The 17,681-nt window shown below is 37.2% G+C and overlaps 3 protein-coding genes and 1 long non-coding RNA gene across 5 annotated transcripts; 1 reads left to right on the plus strand and 3 right to left on the minus strand.

Annotated features, from left to right (window-relative positions):
* Positions 1-304: 304 nt before the first annotated feature.
* Positions 305-3,964, minus strand: LOC149392826 (uncharacterized). Its single transcript, XM_089617057.1, has 3 exons — positions 3,952-3,964; positions 1,775-2,883; positions 305-1,349 (listed from the first exon to the last, which is right to left on the minus strand). Exons 1-3 carry the CDS (start codon positions 3,962-3,964, stop codon positions 480-482), a joined length of 1,992 nt encoding a protein of 663 aa, XP_089473183.1. The 3' UTR covers positions 305-479.
* A 2,053-nt stretch (positions 3,965-6,017) lies between these two features.
* Positions 6,018-10,494, minus strand: LOC149392827 (uncharacterized). Its single transcript, XR_016299806.1, has 3 exons — positions 10,416-10,494; positions 6,745-6,875; positions 6,018-6,378 (listed from the first exon to the last, which is right to left on the minus strand). It is a non-coding gene; the product is annotated as an uncharacterized LOC149392827 (long non-coding RNA).
* LOC149392828 (uncharacterized) lies at positions 9,123-10,466 on the minus strand. The gene has a single exon (XM_089617460.1). It carries the CDS (start codon positions 10,359-10,361, stop codon positions 9,210-9,212), a length of 1,152 nt encoding a protein of 383 aa, XP_089473586.1. The 5' UTR covers positions 10,362-10,466; the 3' UTR covers positions 9,123-9,209.
* Positions 10,495-15,561: 5,067 nt separating the features above from the next.
* Positions 15,562-17,622, plus strand: LOC149392829 (transcription termination factor MTERF15, mitochondrial-like). 2 transcript variants are annotated; one of them, XM_089616589.1, is made up of 2 exons: positions 15,562-15,913; positions 16,191-17,622. In XM_089616589.1, the coding sequence occupies exon 2, from the start codon at positions 16,266-16,268 to the stop codon at positions 17,436-17,438; it is 1,173 nt and encodes a 390-aa protein (XP_089472715.1). In that variant the 5' UTR covers positions 15,562-15,913; positions 16,191-16,265; the 3' UTR covers positions 17,439-17,622. The 2 variants fall into 2 exon arrangements, with proteins under 2 accessions (XP_089472715.1, XP_089472716.1); XM_089616590.1 differs by having other exon boundaries at positions 15,562-15,686.
* The last annotated feature ends 59 nt before the right edge of the window (positions 17,623-17,681 follow it).

Consider the following 17,681-nt stretch of genomic DNA (forward strand, 5'->3'; position numbering starts at 1 on the left):
ATTAGAAGATAGACCCGGAATAATCTAGATTAGAAGTTAGATCCGTTCAGTGATATTTTCGTAATTTCAGATAATTATAAGGGCATTTTCGTAATTTCATAAAACTGTGTAACAGTGTTTATACACTGAATGAACAGTAAAAGATGATTCCTCTTTATATATATATAATAATAATAATATGATATAAAACTATTAGAAAATATTAATTAAGTTCAAAAGAAGGAATCGCAAATAGATGCTAGAAGAAGAAGAATTTTGTTTTCAACTTTATTCTCGCAACCAAACTTCTCGTTACAGAAAAGCATGTCAACATATGGTAATTAGCCCTTAATTCAAACAAACACAACACTTTGGATAATTTACTTTGCAAAAAAAAAAAATGGTAAATTTGGAAGAAATAACACACAACTAAATAAACAAAGTACTTAATTAAGTTCAAACAACCTCGGCAACAACAACAATCCAACATGTATTTAATATTACTCCCACGCTTCTTCAGAAACCGACGACAGAGTTTGATCGTCTTGTTTAGGCAAACATGCACGACCATCCCTCCATTCCAATTCAGAAGCTTTCTTTAGGCAATACTTCATGTACTCCGATTTCTCAGACGACCCTTTGTATTCCTCGCACTTCTCCAACTTCCGCTCCAATTCTTCCTTTTTTCTTTGCAGCTCCGTCGGGATTTCGTTCTCCAGTCTGTGCACTTGAAAACCCAAGAAAACCTCCACAAGCCTCTCGAACTGCCTACGAGCAAACACTACCTTAGGACCACGATTCTTCAAGAACCTCATGTGATAATACCATTCTTGAAGAAGTTCTTTGGTTATGTCCTTCACCATAGTCTCGTTCATTCTTTTCAAGACTTGACATTGAATGAAAAGCACAATGGATTTGAACTCCTTAGACCGGTCCCCAGGAATTATATCGTCTCCGTAATGCTGCAACAACGTTTTGAGTACATCGGCCAGGGAGCGAGGTATGAAGTAGCCTTTCACTTTCACCAACTTTAACCCTAAATCTCTAGGTTTCAGTTCCAATTTTTCTGAAAAGAAATATTTCTTTAGCTTGCCAATGAAATGGGCGAATTCCTCACGTGTGAAGCGAGAGAGCCGTAGAGTGTCATTGATCTCTTCGTCACTCAAGAGCCTAGACGATTTGCCTTTGTCGTTAGATGATGTAGTGTTTTCCCATTTGTAATATAGTTGGAGGATCGATTTCTCCCGCCCTCCTAGTTTGTGTATTAGATCCTTCAATGTCAGCGTTGTCGATTCTTCATCCTCGCAAGTTTCTTTCCCGAGGGACTTAAGCTTAACACCTTCAAGCTCTCCCCACAATGCACTCAAAATCTAATAACATTAAAACACAATGGGTTTGGTAACGCTTTTCAAAATATAAACATTGTCATATCTAGGTAAATATATGAACTTAAAAATATATATTTTTCATTTCCTTCTACCCACTCAATTATAAATATACCTTATCTATAGAAAATTATATTTTATTTTCCTATCAAAGGTCTTTATTTAAATATTTTTAATAATGAATATTTATTTTATTTATTAAATAGAAAAAATTACATTTGAAATATAAACAATAATACCTAGAGGTTTGGTTAGTGGTCAGGTCCTTTGATTATCTTGATGGGTTCAAGTCCACTCTAAGAGACGTAGCAATTGCTAGTGTTTCTAATTCCCCAAATAATGTTATTATACCAAAAACAATTCACCAAACAGCTATCTAGCTTTGACATTCATGGAGGAAAGTGAATCACCTTGGGAATTAGGCAGTGAACATGAGCAAAATATTTGCACTCCTCGCAATAGTATACGCGAATCCTGGGATCTCTTTCAGTCTCGCAAACATCACAGTAAAATTCTCCAGAATCGTCTTCAATGAGCGAGTCATGAAGAGTGAGAGAGTGGATATGACACTCGTCCTTAACTGTGGACGGCAAGGGACCACAAAGCAAGTGGAATTTGAAACCGCAATCCATGCATTTCAGTTTCGACGATAAAATACCGCGTTTGAACTCCTTCAAAATATCAGCGTCCCCGATGAGATCAGGTCGATTACAATAAGCATCATAGCAGTCGCAGCGATCGATATCATCCTCTCCGCCTAGAGTTCTCTCGACGAAACAAAGCTTGTTGTGCTCATGCTCTTCACACGTAATGATATCCTTCACAGTGAGGTGGCATTTCCAGCACAACTCAAAATCACAGTGATTGCACTTCAGCTTGAAGTTGCACAAGCTTTTCTTTTTCATGTCGCAGATTCTGCAGCTGAAGCTCCTTCCGGTGACAATGAATGAAAGAGTGTGGTTGTCGCGAGGGTGAAGAAGATGCTGCGACGTTTCCAGCGGAGCCTCGGCGCAGTGTTTATGCAAGAAGTAGTCACAGTGAGCGCATCCATAAGCCTCGCCCGAAATCATGGACTCACAAGCCCGGCATTTCACTGCCTTACTTTCTGAGACAACAATAATTTGCTGAGACAGAGGATGTGGATGGCTCAAGTGTTGGAGGCCTTGTTCAGACCCTACCGATGATGTCATCATCATCATTGCGCATTCCACGTCCATTATGAGATCGCAAACATTGCAATCGTAAAACACGGAACGTTCTTTGAAGTCTTTGAGACAAATTGCACACGACCAATTGTACATGAGTATGAGCAAGTGGAGGGTGTGAGAAGGATGAAAAGAGTGGTTGATCGGAGTCGGCAAATCGCCGCATGATTTATGGATGAAACATTCGCATGATTCATTGCAGACGTAGAAAGGAGCCACCACAGGTTTTGAGCATAATTTGCATTCTCTATTTTCATTCAGCTTTTCATCTCTCAGGCACAGAGGATTCTTGTGCCGTGAGGATACTCTTGAAGCTGGAATATCAAACAACCAAAATCAGATTCATTCATTCATTTTGAACAAAAAGTGGACGTCCGGATTCAGGGCGAACCCAGAAATCTAAGTTAAGGGTGGCCGATGATAATATTATAAATGTATTTTGGTGTAATAGTTCCCAAAAATTTATGATTGTGACATTTATGTCCCTAATTTTTATAGCATTTTGATATCTGATCTATTGATTTTTTTTTATAGCATTATGATCCTTATGTAAAAAAAAGATATCATTTTTTTTTTATGATTTTCAATATCTTAACAGCTTAAAAGATACTTACAAGCTAAAATAACTTGTGTTTAAAATATATCATTTAAATAACATAATATTGTTAAACTCAAAAAAATTAGTTGAAATTTACGGTCAAAATTGAAATTAATTGGTTATTTTAGAATTAACAGTTTGTATATCTAGAAGTTGAATTTCATTAAATAAAAAAAAACCTAAAATGTAACAAATCTTATGATTCCAAAAAATATATCAACATAGAGGATGTCTTGTAAATTTTAAAGTTAAATGACAAAAATATCAGAACAGACAAAACAAATAGGTGAAACAATATATGGGAGTTTAAATATTATATGGAAAAAGGCACTATAACGTTTAAATATTCCACAGGTTTATAGCATAATTTGCATTCTCTATTTTCATTCAGCTTTTCATCTCTCAGGCACAAATGATCCTTGTGCCGTGATAAGGAGGATATCAATGAAACTGGAATATTGAACAACCAAAAGTGGATGTCCGATTTACAATAATGAGCACAAAATAATAAAGTAAAAAATAAAAAAATATTGAAGGGTCAAATATAGTTCTGCAATATTTCTTTTAATATTTGCATGACGAAACCTAGAAGACCTTCGTGAAAAGACCTATTTTTATTTGTAGTCTCTAATTCCGTTCTTCTTGAATTTGTAAAGAAAAACATTATCTAATTTTGCGACGTATAAGAGGACGTTATATTGATTATCTAGGGCAGTATAATAAGTCTACAATTAAGAGATAATATATGTGTTACCAAATGAATGCAATGAAACTAAACACTTACCATAGGTTTCCATAGCAGCACAACAACATATCAAACAAGAGAGAGCCAGATAAAGAGAGAACAAACGAAGCAAATAAAGAAAAAGAAGAGCTGAATGAAGTTGAAAAGAATTCTCGAATATATATGAAAATAAAGAATTATTCTCTGTTTTAAACTTTAGAATCACAGCCAGACTTCCCATTGGAGAAAACCATTCGTGCTAGATGTATCACTTTGTGTGATGTCTAAAACAATTAATCTTGAACAAGAATCCTAAGCTATAAGCTGTTGGAATACTTTAAAGTTTAAATCCAAGTAACAGATCAACCTGTTTCAATCAACAAAGCGATAGAACTTGTATCATAAATATGATTTATTATATTGAGCGTCATGAATTGATAAAGTTAATAACACGCATAGCTCACATTTTATTTAATAAAAATAATTTGATAAAAGATCAAGGTGATGAGGTTGAACCATGTTAGACTAAACTTAGTAGTGTGAATTGGTGACAATGAGAATTAAAAAAGAGAAAGAAGTGAAGATCAATTTGTAGGCCAAATTCGTACTAGATGCAATAGCGAAATATATTGAGCTGGAAATCAATCGAAAGAGTGATCTGAAAGCTATTCTCTCCAGCTCAATCTATTTTATGGTATTAGAGCGCAAGACGAGTGAACTCAAAAATCAACAATCTTGAAGTAGCATATTAAAAAATAATGGGCTCTATAGCTAATTAGCCATTAGCAAATTTGAATTTTGGTAAATAGCCAAAGTTTTATTAATTTTGCAAAATAGCCATTAACGATGATCAAATATCCAAAATAATCTTCATTAAATATTTTCACAACTAAAATAAAAAATTAGTTATTAAATGAGTTGACCATAACCACGCAACGAATATCCTTCACAAATCTTTGACGCGAAAAGCACCATTGATGAACCAGACCATAAATTTAGTAGTACTATTAATATATGTAACTTTTAGTAAATAATGGTTAATTTCAGTAAAACAAAATATTATGTGTCAAATTAACCAAAATAAACAAATGACAAGTTACGAAAAAAGGAGATCTGAATATAACAAAATTATGTGTCAAAATAACCAAAATAAATAAATGACAAATTTTGAAAAAAAATAAAGATCTCAACCACAACGAATCATCAATTCAAATTCTAAACTCAATAACGCATATTCAAACACCAATTTTAAGAAATTCAACAATCATCAAATCAATACACGGATCTAAACACCTATTTAAATAAAGTAATATTGTTAAACTCTAAAAAAAATTAGTTGAAATTTACGGTCAAAATTGAATTTAATTGGTTATTTTAGAATTAACAGTTTGTAGTTGAATTTCATTAAAAAAAAAAAAAAAAAAAAAAAAAAAACAGATCTCATGATTCCAAAATATATATATCAACATAGAGGATGTCTTGTAAATTTTAGAGTTAAATGACAAAAATATCATAACAGACAAAACAAATAGGAGAAACAAAATACGGGTTTAAATATTATATGGATAAAGGCACTATAACGTAGAAAGAAGCCACCACATGTTTATAGCATAATTTGCATTCTCTTATTTTCATTTAGCTTTACATCTCTCAGGCACAGAAGACCCTTGTGTTGTGAGATTGAGGATATCAATGAAACTGGAATATTAAACAGCCAAAATCAGATTCATTCATTCATTTCAAACAACCAAAAGTGGATGTTCGGATTATAATGAGCACATAAAATATTGAAGGGTCAAACAGTAACCACACCACAAGTTTAAAGACCACCGGTTCGTCCCTATGTACTGTAGCCGATACGAAAAAAATACTTCTGCAATATTTCTTTTAAAATTTGCACGACGAAATTTAGAAGACCTTCATGCAAAGACCTGTTTGTATTTGTAGTCACCAATTCCGTTCTTCTTGAATTTGTGAAGAAAAACATTATATAATTTTATGATGTATAAGAGGACGTTATATTGATTATCTACGGCAATATAATAAGTCTATAATTAAGAGATATGTACTCCATAAATAATATACATTACCAAATGAATGCAATGAAACTAAACACTTACCATAGGTGGCCATAGCAGCACAGCAAGATATCAAACCAGAGAGAGCCACACAAAGAGAGAACAAACGAAGCAACTAAAGAAAAGAAGAGTTGAATGAAGTTGAAAAGAGTTCTCGGATATATATGTTAATAAAGAATTATTCTCTGTTTTAAACTTTAGTATCGCAACCAGACTTCTCATGAGAGAGAGAGAGAGAGAGAGAGAGAGAGAGGAAAACAAACTAAGCACATAAATGAAATGAAGAGATGAGTTAAGTTGAATAGAAGCTTTGGTTCGACGTCTTGGAAAGAAGAAGTGTTCTCTCTTTTCAACTTTAGTATCGCTACCAGACGTCTCATGGGAGATAAGCACCGTGCCAGCTGTATCACTTTTCAAATCAACAAGAAACCATAAAGAAATAGAAGTTGTATTATAGCTGTATCACTTTGTTTGATGTGTAAAACAAGAAAATCATGAAGAATCCTAAGCCATAAAGCTATTGGTATACACTTTCTACCCAAGAAACATATAAACTTGTTTCAAATAAACAAGAAAACCATAAAGAAATAGAAGTTGTATTATAAAATGGTATTGTGTTAGTTTAGAAGTGCTTTTGATTTTTACCGTGTGAAAAGTTGTTACTACTGATAAACTGTTCTAAAATAATTTTACATGTGAATCTTATTCAATCATCTTGTTCTATATAGTTGGTCAAGCGTTTTGCTATTAATTTTTTAGGCATCCAAGTTATTACTTTCTATTCAAACTTCTCTTCTTTTCAAGCATGTAGGACATCTCATTGCTTTGTTCACCAAATCTTCATCTTGCTTGGAACCGAAGCAAAGTTGTTGATTTTCCTCTCTTGGTGACAAGTGCAGAAGGATTCTAAAAAACAAAATAATAAATTAAAAAAAAAATCACTTATCAGTATTATAAGTTATTCCATTCAAGCATCTATAAAGCTCCAATTTCTTCGATTTTGTTCACGAAGAAACCGAAATTTACTGCGATATGGTCATCGTGGACCAAAGTGAAAACATTACCAACTCAAACATATTAAAACATTAGAACTTCATGAACTTAAAAGGCTGAATATCTATATCCGCTTGTTTGCTGTATACAAAATGCACATTTGTTATATGCGTCGTGGTAAATCATATATCTCGTATTAAGCATCATGAATCATATATAGTTAATAACGAGTATAGTGCACATTTTATTTACTAAAAAAATTTTGGTAAAAGAAGACGGTGATGAGGTTAACCCATGTCAGACCAAACTGGTGGCAATGAAAATTAAAAAGAGAAAGATTTGGATGGTAGGCAATAGCTAAATATAGAAGTTGTATTATAGCTGTATCACTTTGTTTGACGTGTAAAACAAGAAAATCATGAAGAATCCTAAGCCATAAAGCTATTGGTATACACTTTCTACCCAAGAAACAATATAAACTTGTTTCAAATAAACAAGAAAACCATAAAGAAATAGAAGTTGTATTATAAAATGGTATTGTGTTAGTTTAGAAGTGCTTTTGATTTTTACCGTGTGAAAAGTTGTTACTACTGATAAACTGTTCTATAATGATTATATATGTGAATCTTATTCAATCATCTTGTTACTTCTATATAGTTGGTCAGGCATTTTGCTAATAATTTTTTAGGCATCTAAGTTGTTACTTTCTATTCAAACTTCTCTTCTTTTCAAGCATGTAGGACAACTCATAGCTTTTTATTTTATTTTATTTATCATTCTATGCTCATTCATATCATATAAAAAAATAAAATAAAAAAAGTTTATGTTCACCAAATCTTCATCTTGCTTGGAACCGAAGCAAACTTGTTGATTTTCCTCCCTTTGTGACAAGTGCAGAAGGATTCTCGAAAAAAAAAAAAAAATCACTTATCAGTACTATAAGTTATTTCATTCAAGCATCTCTGGAGCTCCAATTTCTCAGATTTTGTTCACGAAGAAACCGAAATTTGCTGCGATATGGTCATTGTGGCCAAAGTAAAAACATTAGAACTTCATGAACTTAAAAGGCTGAATATCTATATCCGCTTGTTTGCTTTATACAAAATGCACATTTGTTATATCCGTCGTGGTAAAGCATATATCTCATATTAAGCATCATGAATCATATATATAGTTAATAACGAGTATAGTGCACATTTTATTTACTAAAAAAAATTGGTAAAAGAAGACGGTGATGAGGTTAAACCATGTCAGACCAAACTGGTGGCCGAACCAACAGTCGTCGGGAAACAACAATCACAGGCCGTAGAAGTAGTGTGAATTAGTGACAATAAGAATTAAAAAAGAGAAAGAAGTGAAGACCAATTTGATGACAAAAAATTTGGACGGTAGGCAATAGCTAAATATATTGAGCTAGAAAGAAATCGAATGATTATTCTCTCTAGCTCAATCTCTTTCACTGTATTAGAGGCCGAAAAGAGTACATGAGATCGAGTCCTTGGTATTTGGTGAAAGACGAGTGAACTTAAACAGCCACAATCTTGAAGTAGCTCTGACTCAAAACTTAGTAAAAAAATGTTCACAAACTTCTTTTCCGAGTAAGAAGCCAATATCAACACGCAGACAATTTTTTTTAGCAAACCTTTCGACAAAAGAGAACGAAGATTAGACCACCTCAGCTTTAGCCAGCTGTTGGGGCTTTACACCCACTTCTGCCACGAAAAACTCCATACTCGCCGAGATCTTATCCAAAAACAAGAACATACAATGCGGGTCCGTTTTGAAGCCCGTCGAAAACTCTTCTTTGAACCAACTCCACTTCTCTGCATTGCGTCGGATGTCGAGTCTCTCCACACCCGTAATCCACGAGCTCTGCCTCTGAATTCAGATCCATCGAGAGAGAGAGAGAGAGAGAGAGAGAGAGAGAGAGAGAGAGAGAGATTTGAGCTTTACTAATATGATCAATCACCAACTTTGGTTGGAAAATATCATCTGTATTTGTGTCCATCTGATCTAAAAAAAGAAAGAAAAGAAAAAGCTTTAAGTTCTTTTTTTAGTTGATAATTCCGTTTCGGATTTTTTTTTTTCATTTTTTTAATACAATCCAGACCCAACTAAGGCTCTCGCGCAATTAATGCAAGCATAAAAATTTCTAAAGAAACAAAAATCTATAAAAATCCATCAACAAAGAAACACACTCATCATCAAGACAGTCTGTCTAAGGAATGGGAAAATCGCCTAACAGTTTTATGGCACAGTTTTGGCCTTACTCTTTCCTTCGTACAAATCCAACAGCTCCGGAGATTCCTTGACATAAGGCGTGACATACGTCTCAAGAAACTTGTTCTCCGAACACGAAACCAACTTCAATACCCAAAAATCATTTCTCTTCAGCAGACCTTTCGATAAAAGAGCACGATAAACAGACCACCTCAGCTTCGCTCTCTTCAAGGCGTAAGAGAATATTGTCGGACATTTCGCCAGCTGTCCAGGCTCCAAACCCATTTCGGCCACGAAAAAATCCATACTCGCCGAGATATTGTCCACAGACAAAAACATACAAGTCGGGTCCAATTTGAAGGCCGTCGAAAACTCTTCTTCGGACCAACCCCACTTCTTATACGCCTCGACTTTCCTCTCCCACCTCGACTCTCTCATCCCCAACAGTATCGCAACCGTGGCTTTCACGAACTTGGTCTTCGAAACGTCGAACCCCATTCCCACAACTTCCTCGACAGCCCTTCTGAACTCGACCGGGGATCGAGCGAGGACTCTCGGCCAATTCGCGACCATCGTGAATATGTGGGACCCAGAAACTCCATGTTCCCTCAGAGTCTCGACGTTGGGCGAGACTTGTTTCTCGAGGCTGTATCGGAGGATATCCGGGGATCGCTTCACGGCCGAGACAGCCTTCTCTTCGGACCCGAAAACTTTTCGCCAGAAATCGTACGATGGCACGATCCTGTTGGCTAAGCTGGCACCGATGAAAGTCGGGAACTTTGAGATCATCAACGCCGATTCAGGCCTCGATAAGCCCTTGGCTCTCAGAAACTCCAGTTTCGGGGAAATGGTTTGGTCTGTATCGGATAAAAGGATTCGAGGGTTGTTTCTAACGATGGCCGCGATTTGCGGGAGAGTGAAACCGTGTCCGTTGAAGAACTCTATGGTTTGGTCAGCTTTATCTCTTGACTCAAACTTCACGTACTTTGAAGCCAACAGAGCATTGTGTTTGGAAAATCCAAGCGAGTTGATCAAGTAAGAAACGGTGAAAGAGTGTTTCAGACTATCTTCTGAGCTTATTGAGAACCATCTCGTTCTCGTGAAACTAACATTGCTGATATGTCCTAAAGATCTAACACTCATATAACGATGGATGGTTTTGGGATGAAAACAAGACATAGGATATCGATGTATGTGGAAATAGAAGAACAATCAGACTGAGAACGAACTTACAAATCGATAAGAGCGAGTCAATGTTTTGCCTTCGAAGAGGGATTGCGAGTGAGAGAGACTCCCAAAACGCCCTAATTCTGATCTTAGTAAGGGTTTTAAGCTACAAGTTTCTTGCCCACAAGGCCACAATTTGTGGGCCACAAAGATAACTTCTGATTCTGAAAATGATTAGTTAATCAGATTAAAGTTTTTCATACTAAAACCACTACAGTATAAATTGGGTTTGCATTGTTATGACTCATTGACCAATATTTTTTTTTTAAAACGACTTCATATTAGTCTAATAAATGTAGCTTTAGACTGTTGCTGTGGAAGAGAAAACGACATATGCCAGAGGGTGTTGAAAAGAGTAAACGACGTGTAGCTTTATTCCCAAAACACTGTTTGAAATTGACTAGAAGCTTATAAAATAAAATAACTCAGAATTTATAAGGTTAAAGTTTTTTTTTTTATATAATTTACGATGATAAAACAATTACCTGAGTCCAGATGAGTTTTTTTTTTTTTTTTTTTTTTGCGGGAATTTAAATTTTTAGCAAAATAAATAAACAAATTTTAAGTACATAATAGTAACTAAAATTATATACATGAGCATATAATGAGTGTGTGTGTGTGTGTGTGTGTGTGTGTGTGTGTGTGTGTGTGTGTGTGTGTGTGTGTGTGTTCACCATCAGACACGGATATTCTTTATTTGTATTCAAGATGGGTTTTTTTTTTCGGAAGATAATATTGTTTTAGGCCGGAATTTAAATTTTAAACAAATATTAGTATATACTGTATTTACTCGTAACTAAAATTAAAAAATTTGAAATTAAGCAGATAGTAGTTGAAATACAAACTAATTCTTAGTTGCTAGAATTTTAGACACAATCTATACTCCGAAATTCGCAGTTTATTTTTGTAACTTCTGAAAGTGCATCTTCTACCATTTTATGTTTGCAATCAAATTATTACGAGTGTTTGTGTCACAAAGAGTCGTTAACCAAAATTCCGCTTCACAAAAACCTTCTCTTTATAGAGAAAACCTTGGAAGTTCTATCCTTCTTTCGACTAACGAGACGCCTTGGCTTTCAAGAAACTCAAGCTTGGGCGAATTCAGGCCCGCGATCTTGTTTTTGTACAAAACCCACAGCTTTCAAATTGGGTCATAGAAAAAGACTAGTGTTTCCTTTGTACACAAATCCATCGTCTTTTTTTCTTTTCTGAAACGAATTCCTCTGAATGAAAAAAAAAATCTATAAACGCCAAACTCTTCGCTTCAGAATTCGACCCACGAAATACCTTGGCTTTCAAGAAACCTCAAGCTTGGGTGACTTTGGGCCCACGATCTCCGTCGCTCATATCCAAAATCTCCGGAGCTTTCTCGGCGTAACGTGTGAGAATCATCCTCGCAAACTCCGCTTCGGTATAATTAGAAGCCAACCTCAGCACGGAAACATCATTTTTTAGGAGACCTTTCGACGAAAGGAAACCGAGGACCGAGTATCTCAGCTTGACTCTATTCAAGCTGTAACAAAGCGCTGACGGCGATTTGGCCAACTCTCCGAGCTTCAGACCCCACTTCTGTTACGCATCGGCTTTCGCGTCCCACGTCGATTTCTTCATCCCGAGCACGGCGAACAGAGCTTGGACGAACCTGATTTTCAGAGGGTCGAACCCCATCGCCGCGACTCTCTCGACGGCCTCTCGAAAACTCGTCCGGGCACCGAGCGATGAGCCACGGACAGCTCGAGACTATCGTGAGCACGTGGGGCCCGGCTCCGTTTCTCCGAAGACATTCGATGTTGCTCAGCATGTTGTTCTCGAGGCTGTTTCAGAGCCATAACGACTTTCGAGTCGGAGCCGAGAACGTTCCTCCAGAAATCGTATGACAGCACGATTTGTTTGGCTAAGCTGGATTTGATGCAGCGAGGGAATTTGGAGAGGATCGAAGCCCATTCGGGTCCCGATAAGCAAAAATACCTTCTCCGCATCGCATATGAGGACTCTAGGGAAGCCTCTAACGAGGTCTGCGATTTGCGGACCGGTGAGACCGTACGACTCGAAGAACTCTATGCATTTCTCGGGCTTTTCACTGCTCTCGAAACCCACACGCTCTTTGAAGCTAACAAAGCGTTGTTTTTGGAAAATCCAAGCGAGTTCATCAGGAAAGAGACCGAGAAGGAGTGTTTCCGAGACTCCTCTGAGTTTGAGCTGATTGATAACCATGTCGTTCTCGCGAAAACAACATTACTGGTTTGTCCTAAAGATCACACACACTGAGTGGTTTTGCGAAGAAAACAAGACATGGTGTTTCTACTGAGAAATCGAAGAGGTGTGAGACTGAAATGAACTTATGAGTGAAAGAGAGACAGAGATTCCTTTCGCGAGGGGGAAAAGGTTTTTCCTTTGAGAAGAGATTGAGTGTGAGAGAGACTCTGAAATAAAACCCCTCTTTATTTAAAGAGAAAATGGCGGCAAAACTACCTAAAGTTTTTCTCTGGATACACTTAAATACTCAATCTTTTTTTTTCGACGGGTAAAATACCTAATGTCAAAGTTTGGTATCGCCGTTACTACCTAATTAAAAAGAATGGCTAGATTTAACGACTGAAACAAAATGAATTATAATAAATACAAAAGTTCGAGCCCGCCGAGCCCTTACTGCTTCCGAAGAGCCTTCTCGGGGCCGACGAACTCCGAGGCGTCCAATCCGCCGCCCCAGGCGTCGCTGAAGCCCTCGAAAGTCTCGCCGAGAGTGGCTTTCTTGCCGCCGAATTCGATCCCGCCGTACTCTCCCTCGAACCTTCGATGGCGATTCGTGTCGACTGAGTCGCCTCGGCCGGCGGGAGAGTCGTGATCTCGAGCGTCGCGAGAGCCGTTGTCAAGTCCGTCGCAGAAGGGTCTCGGGTCTTCTTGAACCCCCCGACGAGCTCCGCAGGCTGGTTGAGCTTGTCGCTCGCGGAGAATGGGTCTTTCTCGGCCTCGATCTCCTCGATCTTCTCCTCCTTCTCCGCGGCGGAGGAAGAAGATTCTCCGTCCCCGGAAGAAGCCGGCGGAGCCACTGCGGCAGCGACCTCGTCGCCGGCGGCAATGGTCTCGGCAGGCAATTCGAACCCGGCGTTGGAGAAAACCTCGACGCACGCCAGGTGTTCGACGGAATTCCCCTCGGCGTTGGCGATCCAACTCTCAGAATTGAGAAGTCACAATATGAATTTACTCATTTGTATTTATTATAATTCATTTTGTTTCAGCCGTTAAATCTAGCCATTCTTTTTAATTAGGTAGTAACGGCGATACCAAACTTTGACATTGGGTATTTTACCCGTCGAAAAAAAAGATTGAGTATTTAAGTGTATCCAGAGAAAAACTTTAAGTAGTTTTGCCGCCATTTTCTCTTATTTAAAATTAGGGTTTACGTATATTCTGAATAAATAAATAAACGACACGTTAAAACGACGGCATAGTGTTTCCAAATTAATAAACGACACGTCGGTTGAAAATAGAGTTTTTTTTTTTTTTTTAATTTATCAAATTTACGTTTCATAAACAGTGAGAAACAAATCAAACCCAAAAATACGTCTCCATTTACTCTTCATCTTCTCAGATATATGCTATGAGCTCATGCGTGATACACAAGGAAGTAATTTATTTAAAAACCATTTATTGTAATTACCGGTTTGGTCTTGACTCTTATCAAATTTTTTATCTCTTCACCGTAGCTCTTATTTCTTGTTCTAGTTCATTGTATCTATTAGCAGTTGGGTTCAAGCTACTATACAGTGACTATGTGCTTGGTATTTTATGGCACACACTTAAAGTTGATAAACTTTACGATTAGAAGGTAAAAAATGTGTAAATTTAGGTTTTGTTTTTGGTTTTGTGCTCAAGCATGTTCTTTTATTTTTATTTTCGTTTTATTCTCTCTCTCTCTCTCTCTCTCTCTCTCTCTCTCTCTCTCTCTCTCTCTCTCTCTCTCTCTCTTAGGATTTCACTTTTTTCAGTGGTTTCATACTCAAGAACGATTCTTAGAATTCTAAAAAGTCTGTTAAAAAAATGTCTGAAAAATCTGAAAAATTGTTAAACATTTATCAACATTGTTGTCTTTTCATTGACATCGATGTCAATTAAAGGAAAAATGTCACTAAATCTTCAAAGAAGTCGCAGATTTTTCTTTTTCCCAATTTTTCCAGATTTAATTTTTTTTTTTTTTTTGCAATTTCGACAATGTCAATAAATCATATAGATTATTGACGATTATGTAAATAAACTAAACAATTTATTGACAACAATATTAATAAATCAATATCAATTTATCGTGGGTATAACTCATTCGAGAAAGTGAAACACAACAAATAAATTTGTGGTTTGACGGTCCATTTTAGCGACTGTTTTTTTATATATCATGCATTGATGACTATTCCTAACACCCATTGTTTTCTTCGTCGTCCTCATCGGCGAATCTCCGTCGCTGTCCATTTTTGCACCTCACTCGCATCGGAACCGTAGACGATGATTTCTTCTCCGGTGACGATGTTGATGACGTACGCTTTTCGGTAACAGCCATAGACTCGGCTCAATTTGACTGCGGTGTCGATCTCCGTCTCCGGATCGAAGCTCTCGGATTCTCTGATTTCGTCGTCAATAATTCATCGTCAAGGAACTAGAGCTCAGCCGAAAAGACGTGGCGATGTTGCTCTTTCTGGTGAGCTTTCTCTCTGCCGCATAGGGTTAGGTAATCCTAAGGTTTCTGATAACGTGAGTCAGTTTTTTTAAAAACAAAAATGAAAAAGAAAATGATAAAGGGTAAAAATATAATTACACAAAAAATGTAATAATATTTTTAGATTAAATTAGACATATTAGATTTTGGTCATGATTGGTGTGGATGTTATAGCTTAGAAATTATCTCATATAGCACAACTTTTAGAAATCGATAAAGTTATATACTAATGTCAAACCAGGGAAACATAATTTTGTGCAGTAGAATTTACAAGGCAAAGATAATGAGCCAGATTAGTGTTGTGTCGTTTTGTTTTTAAACAATGATGTAGTAACAAGTCGAGCAATATTAATAGTGTAGAGAGAGCAATATCATTTGAACGACATGTAGTTTGCTCAAAATGACTTTCATATCATGAACCCTGACATTTGGGGTTTTAGAGCTTGCGAGACCATTCTCAGGATTCGACCGCGAAAAACCTGCAAGTTCGTTACTTTTCGTTTCCGATGTAAAAAAAACCCACGTTTCAGCCCCTCCGCAAATCCCTTATTTTTCGTGCCAGCTCTCAGGTTTCTCTTCAAAACCCTAACTTTAGTTCTCCGAGGATTAGATGGTTTTCAGTTTGTCCAGAAGACGATAAAAGAAACTCCTTTGTCATTTATTACCTGAAAAACTCACTTGGGTTCTCTTCTGAAATGGCTTTATCAACTTCCAAGTATGGCCAGCATTCTTCTAAATTTTTGTTACCCTAACCGTTCGATTAGGGATCGAATTGTAGTGATCCAATGCTTTCAGCGTAAGTTGTTTCAATATTTTTAGATTTCGAAAACAATTTTGGTTTTCACTTTAGATCCCATTTTTACAGATTTTGTCCACTATTCACGAACATTCTGCCATCAAGGTTGCTTAATCCGTTTCGGTTTTTGATATTTTTAATTTTCTTTTCATTTCTTTATACGATTTATATGTATTAGTCTGTGATAACTATATAGTATATCTTAAAGAAGAAGAAAAAAAAATTAGATTTTGTAGAGTCAAATGACATCATTATGAATTTTCTCTTTTATTTTCAGATTTCGGTGACAAACGAGCTCAAGCACTGAAGCTGAAGCATTGTTCGTTCGTTCTTCAATTCCAAAGGAAAGACCATGTCTTTTTCTCTCCGAAAAGCCATTCTACTTGTTCGTCGTTCTAGTGTAAGAGATTTAGCAGAGACCGGCGATGTTTGTAGTCTCAGATGGTTCTCACTCTCAGTCGCTTCAGAGTCGAAGAACGATCAACAATCTCTTACGGTCTCTTATCTGATTAACTCGCTCGGGTTCACCGAAAAAGCTGCTTTATCAGCTTCCAGGCTGGTCAAATTCCGTGCTCCCGATAAACCAGACAAAGCCGTAAAGTTCTTAAGGAATTTCGGTTTCGAACTCGACCAGATCACCAGGCTCGTCAGGTCATTCCCTCGCGTACTCATCGCCGACCCCGAGAAAATAATTCTGCCCAAATTGGAGTTTTTCATGAGTAAGGGCATTTCGCGGCCCGATCTTATCGACCGATTATCTGTTTACCCGAACGTCTTGCAACGAAGCTTGTGTAACTCCATAATTCCTTCGTACGAGTACATAAAAACGTATCTCGGGTCCGACGAGAGGACCGCCGAGGCCGTCAAACAGCTTCCGGATATCCTCACGTACAGTGTCCATAAAAGCTTCGGTGCCAACATAGCGACTCTGCGAGAACACGGAGTTCCCGTGGCGAACATAATCTCGCTGATCAAGTGGGGCCCGCGAGTGCTCAAGAGATGCCCGGTCCAGTTCCGAGAGGGCGTGAAGGAAGCGATGCGGATGGGTTTCGATCCTTCGAACTCGAGGTTCTTCGTGGCGGTGAGTGCGATCTTGCTGGGCAATAGGGAGGTTAAGGTTGGTCTGTACAAGAAACTTGGCTGGTCCGACGGAGAAATCTCGGAAGCTTTTTTGAGGAATCCATGGTTTATGACGATATCGGAAGAGAAGATCACGGCGGTTATGGATTTCTTGACGGTGGAAATGGGATTCAAGCCCCGCGACGTTGCTAAATACCCCGGAGTCTTTTCGCACGACCTGAGGAAGAGAGTGATCCCGAGGCTTTCGTTTTATCGAGCTCTGTTGTCGACAGGTTTGGTGAAGAAACAACATTCTTTATGTTCGCTGTTGGTGATTACGGAGAAGAAATTCTTCGAGAAGTATGTGTCGCCTTATGTTGAAAAAGCTCCCGAGTTATTGAAGCTGTACGAGCAGAAAACTGGTCTTTCAGGGAGATCATCACTCAGTAACAAAGTTTCAGAGTAGCAACTTTTTTTTTTTATTTTTTTATTTTTTTATTTTTTTTAAGAGATAAGAATTGTTCTTATGGATTTGTTTCCTATTTCCTTATGGATTTGTTTCTTGTGAAGCTAAAAATAAGATGTGACTAGGGTATGAACACAAGAAAGTCAAAAAAGGCTTGTAAATATAATAAAACTAATAAATTAGTTGAGAAGCAGAAATACTTGAAGTTAGAGCATCTTCAGTAGAATGATGATAAGCCTTTTA

Source organism: Urtica dioica, chromosome 6, assembly GCF_054948205.1.
Source record: "Urtica dioica subsp. dioica isolate 48M chromosome 6, U.dioica_male_clone48M_v1_H2, whole genome shotgun sequence".
Taxonomy (NCBI): domain Eukaryota; kingdom Viridiplantae; phylum Streptophyta; class Magnoliopsida; order Rosales; family Urticaceae; genus Urtica; species Urtica dioica.